The 26,103-nt window shown below is 40.8% G+C and overlaps 1 protein-coding gene across 9 annotated transcripts in view; it reads left to right on the top strand.

The window, feature by feature from the left end:
• lrba (LPS-responsive vesicle trafficking, beach and anchor containing) overlaps positions 1 to 26,103 on the top strand; it is a 180,614-nt gene that overhangs the window by 8,055 nt on the left and 146,456 nt on the right. For all 9 annotated transcript variants that reach the window (XM_086157382.1, XM_086157387.1, XM_086157386.1 and 6 more), the window contains exons 2-10: positions 14,349 to 14,580; positions 16,613 to 16,713; positions 18,696 to 18,791; positions 20,165 to 20,286; positions 20,935 to 21,061; positions 21,987 to 22,106; positions 23,157 to 23,303; positions 23,734 to 23,931; positions 25,174 to 25,307. In XM_086157382.1, coding sequence (XP_086013508.1) covers positions 14,349 to 14,580; positions 16,613 to 16,713; positions 18,696 to 18,791; positions 20,165 to 20,286; positions 20,935 to 21,061; positions 21,987 to 22,106; positions 23,157 to 23,303; positions 23,734 to 23,931; positions 25,174 to 25,307 — 1,277 coding nt within the window. The remainder of the gene's footprint in view (positions 1 to 14,348; positions 14,581 to 16,612; positions 16,714 to 18,695; positions 18,792 to 20,164; positions 20,287 to 20,934; positions 21,062 to 21,986; positions 22,107 to 23,156; positions 23,304 to 23,733; positions 23,932 to 25,173; positions 25,308 to 26,103) is intronic.

The raw sequence follows: 26,103 nt of genomic DNA, 5'->3' as shown, positions 1-26,103 counted from the left end.
TTTTGTACTCTTACATTTCCAAGTCAAATCAGTGTGGCAGTGGTCAAAGACCAGTCGCAGCTTTCCAGTTTTAAGTATCCCCGACAATGTTTGTACTGTCAAAAAGCTGGTTCAAGAGCAGTGAGATGCTCCACCTGCTTGCACAGAGTCTGGTCTGGTGTATTCATTAAGCCTGTAGACCTGCAACTGATACTGAACCTCCGAGTGTAAATAACACATTCTCCAGCATACCTCTAGATATGGCTAGAGCTCACCTTGCACCGCATGTGTGAAGGTCACTGTTATTTTGTAAATAAACATGATACAATCTCTGGACCTGAAAACTGGTGACCTCGGGGGTAATGGGCTGTGGAAATGTGAACCCTAGTATTCCCACAGTCTGATGGCCACACGGACGTGGCCCTCCCACTAACCGGAGCAGCCATTGCTATAGCAAACCTGTTGGTTGAATAAAAAACACATAAATGCCCTGCTCTGTGATCTTCTTGTCTCCCGGCGCTGTAATGATATGCTAATGTTACTTGCCATTGACATTTTTTCAATATATTTTTTAATATTAGATAAACCATTGCTCTTTTACAAAAAATGTTGTAGTACTAGCGGTTTAGATAAACAGAATAGCAAATCAATATATGTCTATTGCAACATAATTGTAGAAGCTATCAGGCAATTACAGGTTTGCATGATTTTTTGGCCATTTATTTATTATTGGATGATTTTTAATTTTTTTTTCAAGGTGACATATCTGGCCAATCAGTACAAAAAAAAGACCACTGGCATTGACTTTTGAATTCCAAAATCTGTTTCACTTTACAGGCAATTATTGCATGGTTAAAATTGTATATTTAATCTTTGGCTTATCAAAATGTGTGCAAAATGAGAATTATTCATTCTTTAGTATTGACACAGGCTCAATGCTGACTGCACTTGGGTCAAATTAATATATTCAGAAGATCTATACTTTAAGCATTGAAAAGGAGATCTGGCTATGACTAGCAAAATAACTGCACAAAAAGTTGTTTTAATGCAGTCCATGTTTTTTTTTCCTTTCTTAATAACTTTGTTTGGTTTCATGTTTTTATTTTCCTTTCGTAATAACTTTGTTTGGTAATCCAGCGCATGCAGGTCTCACAGGCGCTGGATTATTGTGGACGAGAAGAGTTCTTGCAGGTAGAGATGGACAGTTTGACCGTGGTTCAAATGTGACCGCTCCAGCTTTTGTTTAACAGGGCTGTTTCTGAGTGTCCATTTAGACGTATCCCCTTCCTTTATGTAAGCAAATGTTGGAGGTCCAGCTTTGCTCCTGGCGTTTCCTGAGTTACTCATGGGATACATTGCTGCTTGATACAGGGATCATCTCTTTCTCCCAGAATGTAGTTGCTAGGTGATATTTAGCTTTTTGGTAGTATAAGCTTGGTTTGGCACAGATCCCCCCCCCCCCACGGATAGTATCTGGCACCCATTATTTTCAGGCATTGTTTTTAGTATCACCTCTGCTATTTTTCCAAACAAGTCAAGGGGGTAGTGAATGTGACAGCAGAACAGCTCTTTGAGGCCACTGGACAGATGGGAGCTTCTGGATTGTGCTGGCAGTCTGTCAGTCTGCTGTAAATCTTATCCTCAAAAGGAAATCGAGGCTCTTTGCTCCAATGTGTTTGTTTTTGAATTTCCAATGATTTTATTCACACATTTATTTATTGATGTGATAATGTAATACTCAGAAGCGGTTTGTTCCAGATTATTTCTTTCTACTGACACAGAACTAAACCAAACTGAGCTGAGTTGAGCAGCATGTAGAAATCCCCAATTTCCCTGTCGTACTGCATGTGAATATTATACAGCTAATTAATTTGATCAACCAGACATGTTGAAATTGGAATCCGTAGGGGAATGGAGTTTCATTGGCATAGACACTTTGCCTTTTGAACGCATGCCATTTTGTTGTGTGCAACCGTACAAGCTGTGTGCTCAACCCAAGATTTACAAACTGCCGCTCGAATTGGGAATTTGGAGGATTGCCTCCAGTTGGTTCATCAGAGCCTGTGGATTGGTGGCTTACATTAGGTATCCAGAAGTAGAGACTGAAAGATTAAATTTGGTAAGTCATTAAAATAAGAGGTTTATTAACTAAATCATTTTCCAAGCTTGTTATTGAACAAAAATATTCCTGCAAAAGAGTTTTCAGATCTATTGAATACTGATACGGTCTTTGTTGTGACTTGAAGCCATGCCAGTTACTCGCCTTTATCCCTTTCTTTATGCACGATTACAACACAGGAAAAATGCTGATTACAGTATTTTTGACCACATAGAGGGATGAATAAATATGATTTCAGCTGGAATTTGAAGAGCCAAGCTCTGTTTCTGGAGGAGGAGGAGGAGGAGGAGGAGAATGAGAAATAGTTGTGGAAGATGGGGGAGTGTGCATGCCTTAAATAATTTGTTTGGGCACAGGGATTAGCTGAAGCCATGCAAAACACCCAGAAACACAGACTAGGCATTTTTACATTTCTTTTCAATAAATGGGACAATATGCCTATTTCTTAATGTGTATATATATATATATATATATATATATATATATATATATATATATATATATATACATACACACAGACACACATAATAAATGTACCTAATTTCGATAGTGTTTTGTTTGATTTGTTGAAGTAAATACAAAACTAGTGCAAAGATGTGCCAGTTATACATTCAGAAAAAGGGAGTTCCTATCTACTGCTCTGCTAGGAATGCGAGTTTCACATTAGGCCCAACAAAGAATTTGTATATTCCTCAGCAATGAGACATTTGTTGGATTTTACAATGCTTACATCATTTCAAGCCAATAAAGAAAACAATACATCCAAAGTTTTTAACACTCGAGGCGCATAATAGCCTCACTATGTCATATCACACACACTGCCTCTTCAAGCCCTGTAGTCAGAAAGGAACTCTGACTTAAATTTGTGATGTATCATGTAGAGTTGTGAAATATAATGTGTTACTCACTAAAACCCAGAAGGCATTCACTTTATAAGAGGTAGGGGAACCAAAGATCAAACAGTTTCATGTTATGTTGCATCAAGAGTTAGCTCTGAATCATCATATAGTGACCGGCTGTTTTCTGTTGCTCTTACAACATCTCAGTATAATCTGATTTCTGTATGACTGCATAGATAAGAAGCTAATTGGAAATTGAAACTTTATTTAAAAATGCCTCTTGACAATTGCATGAAAGAATGATGGCCCGCATTTGATATCAGTGCAAAGGCAGTGCCGATTCCCATTCCAGTCCATGCACAAGATACACTTGGGATTTTTTTTCAGATGTCAAAATAATGGTGCACTAACCCATGAACGGCGACTGTCTAGACATCGGGCTGTGCCATCACACGTTGTAAGGACAATCAAGACAGGCAGCACCTGTTCACAGGCCGCCAGGAAAAAAATGTTAAAGGTTGAGGTTGCTTATAGTGGTTATCAATGTGGCATCTTCCATCATAAATGTTTCATTGAATTATGCCCACATCATCAAGTTAGTTTGGGCGTCCCACAGGTAGATGTCTCCCCATGTGAACCATCCAACAAAGGAGATGTTACAGTTATGTCTTCATTGATTTTTAAACTAAACTTTTGAATGTTTTCCCCTTGCATCACATTTTAGACCCATTATTTATATATATGATTTCAATTTACGTCAGAGGGTTTCACAATGAAATTTAAAAGGCTTAAAATGCAAAATCAATGCTCCTTTGTTGGCAAAAAAATATGTTACAATCGACCCAAGGAAACTGTCATGACACAGGAACCACAACACAAGAGTAGCTGATTGCAGTGAAATAACCGTTCAGATATGCTGCAGACGGTTTCCTGCTTTCCCCTGTCCAGAGTTTCCCTCAGGAAATTGTTAAACTACCTAGAACTCGACACATTTAGGTTTCTGATAAATTTAATTAGGAGTTCCCTCGACACGAGTTGCACACATTAAATACCTGGAATTAATTTTCATGCACAGCACGGACACGAGGTGAGGTGATGTGATTTTTGATTCCTTTACTCCAGTTGTGGAGGGGAAAGCCAGATCTGCAGCACTGTTTCTGCACGGTTTCAGACAATAAATGTGTGTGACACTTTGTTTAGACAATACTTCTTTACACTGAACACTCGAGGGTTTTTCTGAATTGCCTTTTGTGTTGAAATTCTCATTTCTACTGGCCTTCCAACAAGGCAGCCTGGAATTCCTCACTAACATTTATCTCTTTCCTTTATCACCTCCCTGATCCAGCTGCTATTTTTAACGCTTTGCACCCGAACCAAACTTCCTATTTGTTGCTTCTTTACAAACTAAAATCATAGGCATTGCCGTACCAAACAATTGTATTCTTTGTGTATCTCCTGATCAAATCAGCCCTTTTCATCTCTGCATTCTGCAGTACGTCTCTCAATAACAGAGAAGTCTTTCTTCAGCAAATGTGTTAAATTCTGGATATTTTATTCCAGACAGCTACCACATAAAGATTTTCTGAAGTTGAAAGCCATTTGATTCATATTCAGTAATTTAATTTTGAGCATTTCATTCCAGAAGCGGGTGAGTTAAGTCCAAGCTGTCCTGGAAATCTGCAGATTGCCATGAAAACCTGACTCCCATGTCTACCAAGGATTATTTCCTGTCAAGCCCACTTCCTTTTGTTGACAATAGCAGCCACCCTTCAGCTTACGCGAGATGGCCAGATAAGGAGTAGGACTGTTTCAACTGCCAGTCTTGAACCGGATCATTTTAAGTAGTGCCTCACCCTCATATGGATTTGTCTTTTGGTAAAAATGTTGCATCTTAGTCTGATTCACAGTCAACAATGTTTCTCTGAAACGCTAATGTGCCACGTGTAAAGATTAGCCAACACATTGTTCCCGTACAATATTTTTCCCTTTCCCCCTCATTCATTGTTGTAAAATAGCAATTGAATAGCTGTGTGTCAGACCTATTTTCTACTTCCCGTTGGCCAAACATTGCTCTTGGATCAGAGAATACTAAACACACTGATTCACACAAGTGTAATTGTTTGCAGCAGTGAGAATGCTACTTCCAACTTTTGTCCGGGGTAGTGATTTTCAAGGTCCATGCCAGTGTGACTCGTCAGCCCAGGAGAACAAGACAGGATATTTAAAGCCGATATTTTGCAAGAGTATCACAATATATGACAACAACATTTACAAAAGAAGCCTGATAGAACACTACTGTCATCTTAAATTCTCTTTGAATTGTGTGAATGGGATGAATTTCATTTCATTAAAGATTGCACGCTGATTTTGCAGATCAACTCTGCAATGGCACTTAGAGGGCGGATATCTTAAGGGACAGAGGAATGTTACATTTGTTGCACTGGAAGGGTAGAAACAATGGTCATCTGGGTACGTCACGGACTTGTTAGTGAACACACTCCAAGCACGGAGCTGACGGCCGATGAGCTGTCATGAACGTCTGTCCACTCTTTCCAAGCGCTTCTTTTCTAAACCGCACGATATTGGCCTTTGATACCAGCAAATATATACACATTGGTCTGGTAATTGTCAAGTGTACAGTTACTTTCTTAAAAAGTTGAAGTTTGAACAGTAACATTCTGCACAGATATAATTTAATGACTAGATTTTGCTTGAAAATTGCATGCCATTCCCTTAAAAGGACTGTTGTCTGCAAGTTTTTTTCCGCAAACAATCGGAACGAGTTACCGTTTATGATCACATTGAATGTGCTTCTAGTTGTTAAAAGCAAAAGCTTGGCGGGTTGCTCTTCTGAAGATATTCTTAGATATCCACATATTGAAATAGCTCTCCTTGCTTCCTTCTCCTTTTTATCTTTTATTGCCATGTGTGTGTCAGTGCGCAAAAAAATGACACTTTGGCAACGATGTAAGAAAGTGCAACATTGTAAGATGACTAATCTTACAATTTATCCTGAATTTCTCAACACTGTACATCTTGTAGAGATGGTTGGAGTTCCATTGTTCGATCATTCTCGCTGTTTTTGGTTATTCCGCGACACTTCCATGAAACCGTCATGAAGTGGCTTGTTTGTATGTCAAGTGCGTTGGCTGAAAGGGATTTGAGTGAGATGTGATCATCGAACCGGCGTATTCCATGGCCACCCTAGCTGAATTTATCAACACTCCTCCAACCACTCTCGCCTCGACAAATGTGGTGAATCAGGCTCTTCCTTCATGCTTGATTGTTGTTTCGTAGTTTTTGAAAAACCTCCAACCTTTGAAATGGAGCACCACGCCATATTACAAGACGTTTAGACTGACTGTTTTAGACCGAAAAAGCTCTCAATAGAAATCAAAACTCAGGGATGAGTCTTGTTCCGGGGAAGGATGCATTTAAGAATAGCTTGTAAGCGGGCTTCAGAACTGGATCCTGTAATTTTTTTGGAAGAGGGACTCTTCATTATGTAAGGGGAAAAAAAAAAAAGAATTATCATATTTCCTGGTTTCGGCTACAGCGCTGCATTAATAGAAGGGCTCGTGCATTTGCTTCGGCTGAGGTTTGCTCTTTCTGAACGCCGTAGTAGTTTTGGTTTGTCTGACTTTCTACACGATTCTGCAAAATCAAATTGTCAGATTTCTAGATTCTTCTTTTTTCCCCAGTGAATAGATTTTTTTCGGAGGATTCCATAAAATTGATGTTACTGCAGGATTTTGTTTTTACGGATTTGTTATTATTTTGAGATGTTATTTCTAACTGACAGTTTATTTTATTCCTCACGTCAAGATCCTTAGAATTATTTCATCCGTCTTTAGAGGAAATGCCCGTCACAAGTAACAATTATATTTGTTTTAGTAAATGTAATAAAAAGGATTTAATTAGTTTTCAAATCAGTGGCGTGGGCCGCCTTCACCAGAACACTCTGCCTCCGTAGTTCCTCTCATCTCATTCACCCGGCAGCTCATTCCTCCATGTCACCACTTGCAATAGAAGTATTCGAGTAGAACAGAATAATGTGCTTGACCTTCCTATCCACTATCACCGCTTCGGCATCTCGCATCGATACGAATGCGCGTCTGCGATGAAAAGTGCAGGACTCTTAAGAAGTTGTCATATCACGAATCATGCGTTTGGCCTCCCCAGACGTTGGAGTCACGTAGAGTGTGGCCTTCAGGGAGGAACTCACTAAACTGCCCGTTGTTTGACAAGCGAGCTCCCTAAAAGAGATTCAGTTAAAGAGCCGTTGAGAAAGTAGGCCAGTGTTGTGTTGCGAAAGCGTGGTCACTCTGACAGCCTGTCGGAGTGTTTCAGCTCCTCGTTTTCTTTTGAACACACAACCTCGTAATTGTTGCCCTCGTGCGTGGTTACTCTAAAAAACATGACTTTTTGCATTGTTATTCTTCTCGGCGTGTGAATCATAATTCAACACGCAGTACCACACCGACTATACATCGGCATCGGTATCGATCACACTTAATTGTTCATCATCTCATAATCAATAAATAATTACTTATCCCTGCAGTGTTTGCACCTAAAAACTGACTTCCCTTGTCTTTCTGGTTGAAACTGGACAGAGTTCATTGCATATGACTGTATGCACACACAGAAACACACACACATGCACACGCAAGGGCCTGCCTCCAGTCCTTTACGCTGTCGTCTCATTCCAGCAAATTATTTCACACTGAAACGACTCGAACCGTGTATTTAATTGCAGTTTCATCCAGGGGACATGCACGTGCACGCACACGCGAGAGGGGTCGTTGCCCTGCAGTCGAGTTTTTTTTTTAAGGCATCGTTGCTACTGCTTGCTTCTTTGAGTTGGCTTAGTTTCTCCCGTCAGTGCAAAAAGACAACTTGCTTTCACCGCCAGCATCACATGGCAGTTTATAATGCTTTATAAGTCTGTTTGTTTTTTTTTTTCTTATTATTTTTTCCTTTCGGTTGCTAATTTCAGGTGCCGCCACAGCGAATCACCTGCCTCCATCTAACCCTCTCCTGTCTCACACCAACCAAGACCCTTGGCTTGTGATAACATGATGGTCCGATTCACATGGGCCAACATGTTGCTCCTAACAAAGTTAAATTTTACCTTGTCATTTAGGTGTTTTAGGCAAATTTCAACGATTGTGATTAAATAAAACAGATGAATAGACGGGCAGATGACAAAAAAAATAAATGACTGTCAGTAACCAGGTCTTGTTAGATTCATGTATATTTTATTTACACTTTTTACATGGTGGTAGTACCATCTTAACATGCCTCTTTTTTTAAATAATATTTTATCCTACTTGGTTTTAAGTGTCAAAACATTGATGAGCAGAGATGCAGATCCCAAAACATCTATTTAGCTGCGGGCAGGCAAAAAAACAATCACCCCCTTCAATTGTAACATTTACAAAGATCTTTTTCAAGTACCGAATGGCAATGAAATTGATTTTCTTTTTTTTTTTCCAACACTTATTCCAAAGTTCCATCATTCACCATGAGAATACTTTTGACACAAATTAATTTAATCAAAATTACAGAATAAAAGAAATATTTCCCCTCTTGATACAGTGTCTCATTTGAGATTGGATTTCAAGTCTTAGCATTCAAAAAGTCCTTGTGCTACCACTGTTAAATTCCAGTTCATCTCAGGCCATATGTATGTGTGTGTGTATATATATATATATAAATATATGAATCTTAGTTTTAGCTTGCCAATTATCCCTCTGCCATCCTCCCATGTTATTCTCCGTGGTGACCATGGTAGCCTGTTTGTGCTCGATGCTACAGGCCAGTGGCTGCTTGGCTGCTCAGCCATGATTAATTCAGGCAGACCTCAGGGGAGAGCAGCCAGGCCAGGTTACTCAGCCAGGGATCTAGTGTCTAGCTGCCATAAACCCGGTGTGTCTATGGCAGCTTTAGGTGCAGAGCTCTTCCTGGCTGAAGCTGACGCAGGGTTTGGCGACCGGTTATACTCGTTTCATAAAATAGGGCAGTGGAAATGAATGAAATGAATGAAATGAGCAATCCAACAAATGAAAACCCCGTAACTCCTTTGGCACCTACAGATGTGTCATAGTTACACCACAGCACCAGAGCATTTCTCTGAATAAAAGATTAGTTTGGTTTGTGAAAAACACAAGGGGTGCAGATGATTTAGTGCTTAACATTTTGTCGACGGGCCTGTGTTGTTTAAAGTTTTCTTTTGATGACTGACGAAAATTTGGTTGTTATAATGATGATAATCTTCAGATACTTTCTCACCAAAGGAAAAGGTTGATTTAAAAACTACCCTCCAATGTTGAATCACATAATTTGAGACATTTTCCTCATTCAATTAAAACTCCAAACAAATCAGATATGCAATTACAACAATGTAAAAATGAAACGCACGGACAAATGCTCACTGTGGCGACATTTTTTTTTGAAAACCCCCTCGTTCCCTCAACCGCCTCACCCCCGTCTTTAATGAACTGAAATTTGCACATGACAATTTTGTGGAGTGAATTATGCTGCTGTGGAAACCGCAGATGGAACACAACACTGATGATCTGGTCAAGATAAAATCGCTCACTTAGGATCACAAGATTTTATTTGATTAATTTTTTTTGAGTTGGACAGCGATGGAAACTGTCGGTTTCTTCTTCCTCATTTTGTGCTTCGAAAGATAAATACGAACTAAAAGCACAATCTTCTCATCTACATGTTGTCAAGCATAGCTTAGAGACAAATTTCCCAGTTTCGTGTCCTCAGAATCCCAATTCAATTCAATCGCAATCAGCTCTGAAGCTGCACGGGCTTTATTGAATCGTTATTAATTGTGCAAAGGTGCGTTGCTGAATCCTCTGTTGCAACACATAATTATTCTTAAGGTCCTTCAAGTCCTTAATCCATGTAGTTATATTGCCAATTATCAGGATATGTAAGTAGCAGGAAATTAAGATTTTATTTATTTATTTGCTTGCTTTTTTTCCAAAGTTTTGAATTTGCCATAGCGACATGTCGGATGACGGCGCAGCGGTTCATGCTTCAGCCTCACAGCAAGAAGGTCCCTGCTTCGATTCTGTCAGGGGGCTTCTCTCCGTGGGGTTTGCATGTTCTCCCTATGTTTCCATGGGTTTCCTCCCGCGGTCCAAAAGCATGCACAAGGCTCATTGGAGACCCTAACTTGCAGTGAAGTGTGATGTGAGAGTAGTTGTACGTTTCGATATGTTGAGAATGTCTGGCGACTGGTCTGTGGTGAACCCCGCCTCTCATACAATGACAGCTGGTATAGGCTTTATGACCTTGAGTGCAGGATAAGCGGTAAAGATAATGAATGTATGAATGAATGCAATTTGTGTCACTAATTTCTTGACTTAAAGTGGAGTGATGAGCAAAAGCTCCAGTCATGAGATGCATCCGGATCACTGCTCGGCCCGTCTTGAAAGCCCACATGTTCCCGAATGTCACGAGGGACAAATCGGTCCCCAAATCGTCCCAGTTATCCCGAGGCATGGTCCAGATGTGTGTGACTGTGGTGCCTTCGCCGCTCTGTCTCCGTCCTCTGCATCAGCTGACTCTGATGGATGGATGACGAACGTAAAGTGTCAGGCTCATAAATCAAGTGTTACGTGGGGAAAAAAGTGTGCAAAGCATCCATCAGTGTAAGCTGTGGCTGCTTTTGGAAAAATGTCTTATGTGTCACTGACTTGCAGAGAGGAAAAAAGTGAAAGCAATGCGCAACCATTGGTCGGCATTAATTTGAATGGAATGACCATCTTCATACATCTGTGTGTATATGTATGTATACGTATACATATATACATTTACAGTCTTATACATACATATGTGTGTGTGTATACACGTGTGTGTGTGTATACATATATTTATATGTATGTATAGATGTGTGTGTATATATATATAGATATATAGATGTGTATATATATGTCTATGTATACACGTAGACATGTATACACATTTTATTGTACTTTATACATATATATTTATATTTATGTATACCATTTTACACTTCATAAGTCGGCAAATTATACATTTTTTGCTTGTTCAAAGCACTAATTTTTTCCCCTATTAAGAAGTAATTCTATGTCATCAGACGTGGCTTGGCTTTTAAATAAGCTATTTTTTAAACAACCTTTGGTACAAGTGGATTATTACAAGATATTTTGTGCTGTATGTAGTGTTTAAATAACATTTAGCAATTATTATTCAATTTTATTTTTTTCCTAGAATAGTTCCCATGAGAACAGTACACAATATCAGACACATCAAATGAGTAGGGGGAAGAAACATGGCATTTTGAAAATGAAACCCCTCTCTTTGTATGCTTGGTGCAGGAATTGAAGCTCACGGTACAAGTTGAGCCTTTTTTTTTTTAAATCTTTATCAGAAATTGTCAGCGTGGAGGCAAAAAAAGCTGACGTGAGGTGGTGACACCCTTACCAGCTGGAATTAAAGAAGTTGTGGATACTCTGTATATTTGTTATATAATCTATCCCTGTATTTAAAGTTGAGAAAGAGGTTGTGCAGTCAAGTAAATATGACAGCTGTGGCACCATCCCTCATTCATTTCCTCTCTTTAAGCATCTCCAGAGGGCCTTGAGGGAATCTTATCAAATTTAGCACAACTGTCCTCTTGGACTCAAGGAGAAAATCTTTCAAAATTTGGTTATGACAGGACAAGGTCGCCTATCTCATGTCTGTCCCATTATCTTGGATATAACATTTCAGGAATGCAGGGAAATATCGGTCAGATCCATACAAATGTCTACTTTCACCGAGTATTGATTTAATCTTAAAACAAAATCTTATAAATGAGACAAAAGAGGTCAGTTATCAGTTTATTTTGCTTTACCACCGGTGAAATCTCTTTAGGTCATGGAAACATAAAAGGCCTGTTTCATCATTACATCTTCTGATCCTCTAGCAAATATTAACAAGTTTACAGTCATTTACCAAATATCTGATCAGGCGTGGCACCTTCCTTACTAAAAACTACTCTGATTTGATTTGATTTCATCATAGCTGTTCATTTTTATGGAGGTGCAGTCATCACATGCAGAGGCTCCTACTTGCAGCGTCACAAAGAGGCTAAATAAGAACAGCTTGCAAAAACGGGCGAGTTGCAGAGCAAGACGGGAACGGGGGGGGTCTCACTTCATTCCTCGCGTGTTGGTCCGGTCGCTGAAGACCTAAATACATACATGGGATCGCTGGAAAATGGCGACTTTCATAATAGGTTCCCCCTTAATGTCACAGTGATTTTCCTGCTACCAAGAGCTGAAGGTTATTTAAAGTACAAAGAGCAGGATCAAAGCGACAAAAATTGTGAGAATGAAAAGAAAACTGAATTTTCATGTCTCTGCTGGCATGAGAAGGACTGTTTACTGGTCGAAGGCCTTGAGGGACTTTTTTATTTATTTTTTATTTTCTTAATTTATTTTTTAAGACGTTGCGCATTGCCTTGGACTCAGAACCTCATGTTTTTGAACACAACCCAATTATGATGTTTCATATGAATATCAAATGGGATAAACTATCGTTTCATATCCAGAAGGTCAAAGATCATCCACGCTGTCACAAGGCGTTGCAAATACAATTATCGAGGAGACATTTTCCTCAAGCCAGTGATGAAAGTTGGAATAAGTAGCTTAGCCGTGATAAATACACAGTAGGTGTTTTAAGAGACGAGATTTGAACCGTATTTAAACAAACAACATTTTTTAGCACAATGTTGTTGTTGTGTCAGTGTTCTCACTGCAAGAAGGTTCAGATCCGCTGGCTGGCTTCCTCTGCGGAGTTTGCATGTCCTCCCTGCATCCTGCAACTTCTGCAGCTTCCTCCCACAGTCCCACAGCTACGCAGTAGGTCAAACTGACTAAATAGTTCATTGGTGTGAATGAGAGAGTGGATGGTCGTATGCCTCTGCATGTGGTCCGGGGTGTAATCCCACTTCTCATCTATTGTTAGCTAGGATTGACTCCAGCCCCCGTGTGACCCTTTGTGCAGGACGTGCACTGGAGATAATGAAGGAATGAATGTGTTAAAAGTGCCTACTGCAAGATTTACAGTGCATTTGAATGTGCGGATAAAAAAGAAATCGGGTCTATGTATGCCGGGTTCCTGTTTGGGACATGATGGATGTCGTTGTTGTTTTAATGCACAAAGGGTGTGAAGGGATTTGATGAAGCAGTAGGCGTGGTTTTTGTCAGGGTGATCCCAACTTTATCTGCTGTCCTTCAGAAATGTTGCTTCGCGGCGGCATTACCTCAGTTTCACCTCCTCCGCTATCTGCCACAGCGTACACACAAACACATGTATGCGGACTTAATCTTACCTCAGTCCGTTTAATGAGACAGTTTCCATTTCTTTGACAAGATATTGTTTTCACATCCGGCCCCAGTAATGGCAGAGAAAGGCGATCACGTTCTCATTTTTTTTGTCCAGTCACACCTCCTTGATTCTAAATGTGACAGCCTCACTCAGAGAATTAATTTGACATCAAAATTGCTATTTTCCTTATCTCGTTCCGTTAGGCAGGGTTCAATAATAAAAATGTCATCACAGCTATTAAGTAGTGACAAATAATGACATTTATGGCTTCGACAATTGATTTCCAGACACAAAGAACATCACTCCTTTGGCAATAAGACAAGCCACCTCGCCAGCCTCCTGTTCAAGCATTTGCCCTCTGTCAAGCTGACTGAGATTGCACTGGAAGTGCTGTAAACCGTAAAAGAAAACATGGACCATTCGTGCCGCGACGCCCGTTTCATGGCGCATCCCGGAGACCCTAGAGCGGTGCCTCGTTTTGATTTCAGCTGGCGCTTTAATAAACCCAAACTCCCATCGCTCTGTGAACTCCGGAGTATCCAAAATGAAAATGAATCTCCTCGTACATCTGCCAGGCCGCGTCAGATGCGGTTAGTATTCCAGTGCCTCCTGCAGAAACAAAAGACCTCTAAAATTCTGTTTTGTTGTACGTTTCTGTCTAGATGTCTCAGTTTCGCTGACATGGCAACTTGTTTATTTCTGTGCTCGAGGTTTCACGCAGTGTCTTAAGGCTAGCTGTAAACAGTTGAATCTGCTGTCAGACTGACAGAGACCTGTGTTTTCCGCTGACCTTTAATTCCCTTGGCTGGCAGCATCCCTGATGCACGATTAATCATCTGTCTGGGAGTGAGCTCACTCAGTAATGTGGCCATCTTTTATTTGCCTTGGCCGAGCTCGCTGCGCTGTTTTACCGACGACGATCATGATGCTTTTTTTTTTTTATGTTGTTTATCCCTGCTCTTTATTTTTACAATTGTCGGGCGGCAAACATTGTATCCATCCAATTGTTTTCCCTCTTCCCCCTCCCTCACCTGTTTCGATCTGCCCTCCAGCTGGTCGGTGGCCAGTTTGACCTGGAGATGAACTTCATCATCCAGGAACCGGAAAGCATCGTGTGCATGGTGGAGCTCTTGGACAAATGCGAGCCAACGTGTCAGGCTGAGGTGTGGAGCATCTTCACCGCCATCCTCAAGAAGAGCGTTCGCAACCTGCAGGCGTGCACTGACGTCGGCCTCATCCAACAAGTGCTCCAACGCATCGCCACCACTGACAGCATGATCGCAGGTACAGATGTGGATCTCGGGAGTATCGAGCAGCTACGAGATCCGTTTCTTCGACCTTTCCATTAAAACATGTCTTAAACTATTGAGTGCCAAATGAGGTTTAGCATAAAGGAGACAGAGGCATTTGTACCTCAGTTCTTGGACCGCTGACTTACGTTTCCTTGGTTAGATTTATGCAAAACTGCTGTTTAATTGCATTTCGGAAAACATCCAGATTTTTGCTTAAATAGCGCAAATCAATGCTGCGCTGGCCTTTTATGACAAATACACAGTAGACTGAACTCTGCATTTTCATCATTCTGCGTTGGTCGTTACGGCACCGGCTTGTGAATCTGATGGTTTTAAAACAGGAACCTGGTTTTATTGAACTGAGACTCAGATTCATAATTATATTTTTTTGCAGTTCCAGAGCCACTGTTTACTTTTCTTTTCCCCTTTCACTGATGTTCATTAGTCGAGTTTCATTAGTTTGCCATTTAAAAAATTGAAATCCAAAAGATTTTTGGGAAAAAGCTAATTCTATCGCTTTACTTCAAGGGTGTTAAACTCAGGGGCCACATGGTGGAAAATCTATTCTCAAGTGGGTCGGACGGGTAAAATAGTGACATATTAATTATTTTAATGTACCTGGTTCAATTCACCCCTCAAACCTGGTTTGTTTTAGCTTTGCGAGCCAGATTAAACCCGTTTGTTGGCCTCATCCGGCCCGCGAGCCTTGAGTTTGACACACCTCCTTTTAATTCCGTCCAATTTCTTCCTACATATACCTAAATATCAACAGTAATCTCGTGATTTCCTCATTTTCAGGCTTGATCCCACCATGATGCGGAGTAAAGAGACAGGCGTCCCGTATAGCACTGGCAGAGTCTCGGTCTACTGTGTTGCCCATCTGCAAATTAGTACGAATTAATCCTATGGTGTTCGGATCAGTGAACTTTTGCCAGCTAGAACAGTGCAGGCCTTAAGCGACTGTGCAGCCAAGCAAATATGATAGCGTCCAATAGGAACTAGGCAGTTGAAAGTGATGGCAGAAGTGTTTTTTTTTTTTTTTCCCCCCACAAAGGTGCAAATTAGATTTTTCATTTAGTTTGTTCTCGTGTTTTTTGTTGTTTTTTTCATGGATTTGGTTCATAGTAGAGAAGCGTATTATATATAGACTTGCATTTGCAGCTTAGAATGCCTCATTAAGCTTGAAGATTAACCTTTTACATTTTGAATCCTTCACTGTAGCAGACTGTTCTCTCATCTCCTCTTATGCGTTTGAAATGTATGAGCGGCTGTGGATTAAAAAGACCTGCTCGGTTACAACCACCACTCAGCTCTTACATTTGTAGTCAAGTGTCGTGTGTGTGTCTGCCTTCTAATTACAGATTCTGTCAGTCTGATGCGTCATTTCATATTAAGAAACTCTTTTCTATTCACCATTTTTGGGTCTTGCTAAGTCCACTTTAATACTTTAAAACTCTTTTGCGCTTTGTAATATTAATATGTCAAGACCATTCAGGATATACATAGTCAGTCTTCTGGTTGTCAAACACTGTCACGGACTTCATGCATCCTTGAAAATTGGTGAACCTGGAACGGAGATGATATCATGTAGGAGTATCTGCTCTCCTCATGAAGGATTTTATTTCTTCTTATCAGTGCTGCCCAAAATGAAAGTTCCATCTGGAAATGGTTGCTTATCTTACCCAAATGTTCCAATGGTAACATGAGACGAGCATGATAAGAATATTTGTGATCCAAGAAAGAAAGCCAGTTAGTTGATTTTTAAAAGATTGTTTATAGTTTCTTTTTCACAGTGGTCGTATTTTGAGGAAAATGCAACAAATAGCCATAACCTCAAAGATCCCCCCCCTCCCCCGTATTACTTTATTCAAGATAACATGTAAAACCATCCTCGAAGAGCATCATTGCAGAGTAGATGTCCTCAACCTTGTTTAACCCTTGTGTGCTTCCATGTATAACCTCTGCCTGTGTCGTGTGTGTGTGTGTGTGTGTGCGTGCGCGCCTGTGTCTTATCATCTTTTCAGACCTTCTGGTGGACATGTTGGGTGTGCTTGCCAGCTACAGCATCACAGTCAAAGAGCTGAAGATTTTCTTCAGCAAGCTGCAGGGGGAGAAAGGAGAGTGGGTGAGTCGGTCGTACGCCCGATCCGTGTCTTGGTTGTCTGAGACCTACATGCGGAATGTGCAAGCAACACTTGGACGGCTGCTGCGCCCCGGGCTGATGCCCTTGCCACGGGAATGAGATGAATCACACGGAACCAGATTATTGCTCTCCAGTGCTCTTGAATCCAGAATAGCATTGCATTATTAATATTTGAATGCTCAAGTGATTAACTGTTATTTGAGTAGATTTTTCTGGTCTCTAGATTACAATAATCACCCTTTTCCAGCATTCAGAGACACACAGTGCATGTTTTGAATGAATTTTGTTGTATTTGCTCGCCATCAGACCATGCACTATAATAAAAAATCCAAAATCTATGCCTAAAAATATCTACACCATATGTAAATATATAAAAAAAAAATAAAAAAAACAACTCAGATTTGCACACACAACATGTTTGAGGGAACCTGAGTTTCTTCAAATCTTCCAGAGGTGTTATCCGGCTACGAGGGAACAGCCGCAGCTTATAATAAGAATCCGGCAGATGCAGATAAGTTACCGTGTCCAGAGGGGCAGAAGGAGAGACTAATGAAGTAGGATGAGCAGGGGAACCTATTAATCAGTGACACTGATCAGGTTGTCAGACCCTGCTTTCACTGCTCCTCCCTACATTTCATCTCTGTAAACTATCCAGGGAGACGGAGAGGTAGGCCACATGCAGTTTAGGTAGAATCTATAATTATGCACATCGTACACCGGTGGCCCTCACACAGGATCAGGAAGGACAGTGCATGGTGGATGTTTTGGAGAGAAGGTCAGAGAAGCCAGAATGAGATGTTTGGGTCATGGACAGAGGAGGGGATAGTGGATATGTTGGTAGATGGACACTGGTATTGGAGCTGCCGGGCAGGAGGCCTAGAGAGGAAGACCAAGGAGAAAATGTATGGATGTAGTGAGAGGGAATATGAAGTTAGTTGGTGTGAGAACGGAGGATACAGAGAATAAGGTTCGATGGAGAAGGTTGATTCGTTGTGGCGACCCCCGAAGGGAAAAGCAGAAAAGAAAAGAAAAGAAAAGAAAAGAAGTAGTAGTAGTCGTACACTGGTGACCCTTTCATCAGCTTTAGGCTAAAACTCTTGTTCTTTGCAAAGAAGGGTTTATATTTGCTGCTTTGTTGAACTCACACACCGTGAGTCAATGATGTTGTGGATTCAATGATCGAGATTATTGGGTGTGAAAACACAATAAAAAAATATATATATATGAAAGTCCAGGGAATTTATCTCTGAAATATTTAAGCCGGACACTGTTCGGTCAAGACAGATTGAAGAGTCATCTCTGCTCGATTTTATTGCAATTATATAAATATTCATTGCAAGTCGATGGAACCAGTGATTGAGAGCAATGTTGGCTAAATTACCGTTTATATCAAATAAAAACTGTTAGGAGGAGTTTTACATCGGAAACGGGTGAAATGTTTTTAAAAGACAACTGAAAAGCGGAACATTAAAAGCTAGAAGTAAATAGTGTTTTGGAGAATGCCATGAGGCTGTACTTATCTATTTGACTAAATCCCACATTCATGTATCAAACCACATGGCTCTGTGATTCATTTTAGTATTGATGTAGTTTAATAGTGGCTTTGCTTTAAATCATTTCACAGAGAGTTGAAAAAACTGAGTTGTGAAACTTTTTTTGTTTCTTATTTTGGCTATTGCAGTGCAAATGAGCTGAATTAAGTGTGATATTGACCCGACCGTCTTCTAATTAATCCATTCATATTCCGGTAAAAATGACAGGTCACATTCTGTAGAAATTGCAGTCTCTGCATTTATTTCATTCTTACAACCCAGTGTCAGTCAGAGCGCCATCAATACGCTTATCACTCAGATTGGAAACGACCTCCAACGTTTTTTATGCAGAGCCATACGGTTTAGTGTCTTTAATTAAAAACCAATTAAAAATCATCCCGTGCTTTATGTATTTTTTTTCCCCCTTCCCAGCCTCACCATGCAGTGAAGCTGTTGTCAGTGCTGAAGTACATGGCCCACAGAAACGGGCCCGACTCTTTCTTCAGCTTCCCAGGGAAGAATGCAGCAGTGAGTATACTTAATAATGTAACGAACGCCGGTGTGCCACTCGACCACAGCGGAGGAATTATTCCTTCTCACGTCCATGTCAGCACAGATAATGCGTTACAAAGTGTACATTAGAAGTCGGTGTAAGAAAAAAAAAAATGGACTGCTCTTGTTAATGCCTCGGTTCACGCTTGACTGCATTTTCTATTAGATATGAATGCAATTACGGTCAGCTACCGGCGTGTGGAACCACACTATGACAGTCGCAAACTGTGCATTAAATCCAACAAGACGGGAGTTTGATTGTTTTCTGATGATATTTGTAGTCACTTCTGCAGAAAAACCAAAATGATATTCTGATTTGATCCATAACTCGAAACTCTCTCGCAGCCACAGATATTAGTGGATTCTTTCTGAAAAACTGGTCAGTAGAACATATTCCGAATAAAACTCATGCCTAAGGATTTCAAGTCCAAGGTAATGCATTCATTTTGGCCTGAAATACATGCTTTTTAGCTCATGTTGTTCAAACTATAAAATCAGTTTTTCTCTTGTGGACGTTTATTTCCCTGAATGTATGTGTCTGTTTGTTTATGTGTTTATATTATGTCCTGCACACCCTTAAATACCATTATGATGTCTGACCAAATAGGTCATTGATAAATAAAGAAATTAAATTCACATTTCACATCGCTGTCTTTAATTTCACTTTCACGTCCCAGCACAAAATGAGAGGAAAGTGTGAAATGTGAATTGTTGGCCACAGGCGTTATGTCACCTTTTAATTAGTCACAAATATTGTTTTCAGTGCCGCAAGATAGAATATGCTTAAAACATATTTATGGTTTCAATTCTCCTTCATTCTTTCCAGGTAGAACATGAAGACTATTTTAATTAAAGTCACACTGTGTATTCTGTGGAAATGTGTTCACCACTGAATGTAATACTCGATTTAAATCTGACATTTATGTGCTGCAAGTGTGCGGTCGCTTACCTCTGCAGCAACCTTTCCAACTCTCTCACCTGTGACAGTCAGGCTCGTGTCTTTGGCTCAGATGTTGTCGATTTTTCCGTCCGTTCACAGTCAGCGTTTGCTTGCAAAGCAGCACTTACAGCTCCCTCTTCTGCTGGTTTCTGTCGAATTAGACAGGCAGAACGGAGACTACACACATACCAACTTTTTGAAATTAAGGTCCGACTGTCTCATTCTGCAATGCTGGATATTGCAGAAATAACATTTTTAGGGTGATTTTTAATGTTTCTATTACATACTACTTCAAAAATTCAGTTTTTGTTTATATGAGCAGAGGACTGTTTCATCCTTTGGGTGTTCAAAATGTGTCCATGCCACGCAGATTAAATTTTCTTTTTTTCCTCTGCTCTTCTCTGAACAGGCGATAGCGTTGCCTCCCATAGCAAAATGGCCGTACCAGAATGGGTTTACATTCCACACGTGGCTCCGCATGGATCCTCTCAACAACATCAATGTAGATAAAGACAAGCCTTACTTGTACTGGTAGGTAATAACTAATATATACATACTTCTTGTGTGAGCATATCCTACACAGGAAGTTTAGTATTTTTCATTCTTGTGCAAATAATTCCTCCAGAGAGGAATGGATGTCAAGTGCATGTTGAAGGAGTATCATTCTAGGACAGTGGCATAAATGCATTTGACGCCTGTAGATGTGCAGCAAAACTACAGCCTCCAGCCACAGTTGGATAATAGTTCCCCCTCCATCTTCCCTGTCCCCTTATCCTCTGCTCCCCCCACCGAGGAGCCAGTAAATCCTGCCTTCTGATCATCTCATTTTTAACCAATAATTAATTTCTGTCAAAAAACTAATCTCTACAGCAGGATGTTTTGAGCTTCGGTGAAAATGATAACCGAGCTGGGCTGAAAGAATCCGTAATAGAAGTACCTCCTCAGCCCTGTGCCCTTTTTAAAAAGAGATAAATTCACTAAATTACACGCAGGGGCTCCATTCTGTCAGGACACAGGGAATGATGGGCAGTCTGTGTGAAGTTAAGGATGGTTTGACCTCTTTAGTCCTTCCTCAGCCTTTGAAAGTGTTTTAAGATTTATCGAACGCTATAACCCGTGTTGTTGTCGAGTTACAAACGTCAGCCGCGCTTTTCACGTTTTCCTTAAATTTCTTTTCAGCTTCCGCACGAGTAAAGGCCTAGGCTACTCTGCGCACTTTGTTGGCGGCTGCTTGATAGTGACCTCATTAAAGTCCAAGGGAAAAGGATTCCAGCACTGTGTGAAGTACGACTTCAAGCCGCAGAAGGTAGGAAAGAAGCAGAGATTAATAAAAAAAAAAGTGCTAGAACTTCTCCTGCAATTCAGATAAACCAAATCTTCATGCACGTGAAAAAAGAAATCCTCAAAGTCCAAGCAGCTCCCCTAATCTTCGGGTCAGCGGTTCGATCATCCGCTCATCCTTCTGCCAAATAATTAGTGAGTGTGTCAAACTGAGGAGTGCACAAACGGCCGAGCGAAGACTCCGCCGCCTTCCGAGTGCGAGCGTTATTGGAGGAATGAAAAGTAATTGTTAAAACGTCGTCCATTAGGATAAACCGGTTATGTAAACGCAGTCCATTCTCCTTTCGATAAGACCGAAGGCTCAATGTAACGCTCTGCACATCAGCCATACAAATAGAAAACTGTGACTCCAGACTTCGCTGTGTGCAAGAAGTGTCACATCTCCCTGTCTCCAGGGGGAAATAAGAAGGACTAGAGGAAGGAGGAATGAAGGGGATGAGGAAGCATGGTTATCTAAGACTGTGTCTCCTGCAGGCTTAGTCCACACACACACACACACACACACACACACACACACACACACACAGTTGATGATCCTATGCCAGTAGACATTTTGACCTCCCCCCCTCAGCTGGGCGCGCTGACACTGTCTAGCCCCAACAAACCTCACAAGAAGTCAGAACTCCTTTTTAGTTCATTTTTCACTCTATTTTTAATGCACCCTCCTTCATGTCCAGAGGTAGCCATCATAACCCATTTCACCACAGTAACTGTGGTAACCCATTTCATGGGGACACAAGTCTGAGGAAAAACCTAAGTAGGTGGGATTTCAGCTCGAGGGGAAATAAGTCCCGAAACTTGATGGAATCAGGTAATTGGAGTAGCCGTGGACATGATGCTATCAGATATCCTGCAGGAATTTGACGCCGCTGCTGCTTTTTTTCTTGCAGTGGTACATGGTGACCCTCGTTCACATCTACAACCGCTGGAAAAACAGTGAAATCAGCTGTTATGTGAATGGAGAGCTGGCCTCCTTCGGGGACATCGCCTGGTTTGTCAACACCAGTGACGTGAGTCTTGGCGCTTTCCCCGTCGTGTTTTCTAACCCAAAAATTGTCATGGATATTTAAGTAAGGAGATAGTTTGTGTTGGGCGATCCACTCACTGGGTAGTAAATATTGAGCTGCTGCCAGGGACTGACTTCTAGGCCGGGAACAAATACCCCCACCGCGCTCAAGTGATGTCACTTTCCTCTGTTATCCTCTGAAAGAAAAAAAATATTTGTCAATTTACAAGAAACTGCACATGACAGAGTCATGGCAACACTCATAGATTCGGTCTATTGCACATATTCAGGTTGAGAAATAGCTCCAGAGCTTGTCCGTTTAAAAATGTCGAACAATCGCAATTTATTTGTGCAATAGATAAGTGTAAGTAGTCATTGAATACAAACATCAGATTGTTTTTTTCTCCCAGAGGCGTGCTTCAAAAACCGAGTGCTAACGCATGCACTCCTCGCTACGAGTCAGATCAAATCGTGGTATTTTTTATCAAATGGCCGGGGTCGGAATCATCATTACGTCTCTGTCTGAGCGTGGATGCAAAAGGAAAAATGGCGACACACTCCCACTGTCACAGCCCGAGATTAACTTCTGTCATGCTGAAATATGAGCTTTTTAAATCAAACTTTTATTAGAAATGGAAATGCCTCTGCTGTATACTATAATCCTCAGGACGCGTCAGTATGTCAGAAAGCAGATAAGCTACTTGACAGAGACGTGGCCTTGTCATTCCCTCCGCATCTTCATAATTCCCGCTGACCATGACTCCAGAAAGATCAACATGATCACGTTAGCCGTGCTTGTAGTTTGGCTGCAGCAGTGCTATTTATAGTAATTACCAACCTGACGTCCATTTTTCTCTCATCTCTGCTATTTTTGGACCCGTTGAACCTCTTTCACATCTCATTTCCTTCCTTCCACACTCCCTTTCCCACCCATTTGAAAAACACAAAAAAAGATATAGCATTCCATTTTTAAAAACAAATTTATCTTTGTTTTTCTTCTTAATTCCTCAAATTGCCATCTCGAACATCTTACCCGCATTTTCTCTGGCTGCAGACGTTTGACAAATGTTTCCTGGGATCGTCTGAGACGGCAGACGCCAATCGTGTCTTCTGCGGACAGATGGGCGCAGTTTACTTGTTTGGAGAGGCTCTGAGCGCCGCTCAGATCCTGGCAATATACCAGCTGGGTCCAGGTTACCAGGTAAGAGAGCATCAGAGATGCAATGCTGAAGGCCAACGTGAAATGGCATCATAAGTGAATTTTGTATTTCCCATGGATGGAAGTCTAGTTTTCTTGGAAAATGTTGATATATGTCAGTTACCCCTTCTCATTATTGTCGACAGCGCCTTTTTCAAAATGAAACCAATTTCGCTTTTTTTTCCACCTATTTTGGGGTTGTCTGTGGATTCATGAGTGGACATTGTCATCATAGAATCACCTTTACGTGTGTAATACATACAAATACATGGAAATTAGATCACATTGCATTTCACCGTAGCACAATTCATTTGAACTTAAAATCCTTTTTTTTTTAATTTATTATTCCGATGAATGTCGCAAACTGAATAGGTGTTTGGTATTCTATGGAGGACAGTTGTTTAATCTCTCCCTCCTCCTTGCTTTTCCGCAGGGCTCCTTCAAGTACAAAGCTGAGAGCGACTTGCTGTTTGCAGAACATCACAAGACCTTATTGTATGATGGCAAGCTGTCATCTAGTATTGCCTTCGCTTATAATCCCCGCGCCACAGATGCCCAGCTCTGCCTTGAGTCCTCGCCCAAGGACAACGCCTCCATTTTTGTCCATTCACCCCATGCGCTCATGCTACAGGTAGTCATTTCCTCACCCTGTATCACAGCTAATTCCATTTTTTATGTCTCTGTTGATTCCATGATCAGACTGCAGCAGGCTTGGAAGCGATAATAGCACAAGTTCACTCAACATATGGGTTTCCGCCCTTCCCCCCTCTGCCCCCTCTTTGTTGTTCCTCTGCTCCTGCACAAGTGAGAGTGGCCCAGTTGGCATGCTTTCATTTCAATAGTCTCATCTGGGCAGCGGTGTAACTGTGTTGAGCAGCTGCACCTGCTGAAAAAGCCACCCTCGTTGAGCTAATTATAGGATTGGCCACTTTTTCTTTCGAAAACAACACACACAAGCACGCTCCGGCAGCACGTCTTCACTCGCGTTGCGTTTTACTCTCCCTAGCACTAATTGAGTTTTTTCTCATGCCCTCCCATCAAAGAAAACACTTTGTTTCCTTTGTGAGGGGGCTTTTGCTGCCACACAACCATATGCCCCATCCACCATGAAATATGAATGAACATATGACCTATATTTCCAGCTTTGCTGTCCCGTGCTCAACATTTCCCATCTTATAGAGGGTTCACCATGGCAACGTCAGTGCTGCAAATGCAACACATCGATTTATATATGGAATACTTAATCCTATAATAGTTAAAAAACACATGGGGGGGGGGTCAATTAAATCAAAACCTAATTTAGAGTATGCTTTGTTTGCTCACAGCCATGAAATTTAAGGAAGCAACAATACGTTTGTTTAACTTTGTCATTAGCGTGATGTCATACGTCAGTTGGAATTTAAAAGTTACTTTCATGCATGGGCTCAGATTGCAATTCCAGGGCACGCAGATGTTTGAAAGAGTCACGATAACCAAAAAAACTTCAATTACCCGTGGTTCTTCTTCCAGTATGAGTTCCTTCTCACCTGGAAAACAATGCAGTTATTTTACATTATAAATTAATGTTCATTATTTACTAATATTCCAACTCTTGTGTGCTATTTAAAGTAACTAAGATTTCGATATATACCGTATATTGCCACCTTTTTAAAATAATCGCCTGTCTTTTTTTGACAGAAATGATTTTTTTTGCCTAATTCAGCTCCTTACTCAACATATGGTTGGTTTTTCCGTTTTCAAAAAAAGTTAAAAAAAATGACTTAGCTGAATATTTTAGGAAGTTTACAATATTTACAGTGTGTATTCCCTGCTCCGCTTTTTGTCTTGCCATGCCTCAAATGTAAAATGGGTTCACGTGCGTTTGTGTCCGCAGGACGTGAAGGCGGTGGTGACGCACTCAGTTCAGAGTGGTATACACTCCATCGGAGGTGTGCAGGTCCTCTTCCCCCTATTTGCACAGTTGGATTTTTGCCAGCCGTCCAGCCATGACCTAGACACCTCTGTCTGGTACATAATGCACACACACACACACACACACACATACATACACAAAACACTCATGTTTACCTGACGCTACAGTTTACTTTTTTTGTTACGTAGTATCAAGCAACAAAATATTTCTAGCTCAGGTGCTGACTGGATGACTCTGATGTGGTCAGTCATTTTACACTTTTATTTTGCCTTTGGGCCGGTCAAAGATTGACCTGACACCTCTGTCCCGTGCACACTGCCCAGTTGTGACATGGGCATTTTTTGAAGCCCTTGGGTACAAAATATGTAAACTGACTTCAACTGTAAATATCCAGGTTTGTTGGTGTTGCTGTCAAAGCCAGTGCTTTGTCACAACAATAACAAAAGATGCAGGAAGTGACATTCATCTAATTTCTGCTAGGGTCTGGGCACTACAACCAGAAATCTTTCTCCTCTGATTTTTACAGATTGTATTTGTCTCATGGTTTATATGAATATTTAGAAATTGTATATTTTATTCATTTTCTTAAACGTAATTTTTTTTGCCTCTACATAGTTTTTTGGGGGGATATTCTGGTGTTTTATCTGTCGCTCCTTTTTAATATCGTCATTTAGCAAAGGCTTTGATAATAAAGTTTGTTCAAGGCACAAAATATGATAAGAAATCATCAGAATACATGAGCAAGTTACGTCATTTAAACATTTTATTGAAATCCATGTATGTTTAACAGAACAGTTTACCAGTTGATCCAGTTGATCACACCGTGCTACTTTCTTCCTCACTGTTTCCATGTCCCCCTCTTAAAAATGGATTTTCAATGTTTCCAAAATA

The sequence above is a fragment of the Fistularia commersonii genome, chromosome 12 (genome assembly GCF_037954325.1).
Source record: "Fistularia commersonii isolate RoL2024-O1a breed Wild chromosome 12, RoL_Fcom_v1.0, whole genome shotgun sequence".
NCBI lineage: Eukaryota > Metazoa > Chordata > Actinopteri > Syngnathiformes > Fistulariidae > Fistularia > Fistularia commersonii.
The sequence above is the reverse complement of the archived record's forward strand: the minus strand, read 5'-3'. Positions and strand labels throughout refer to the sequence as shown.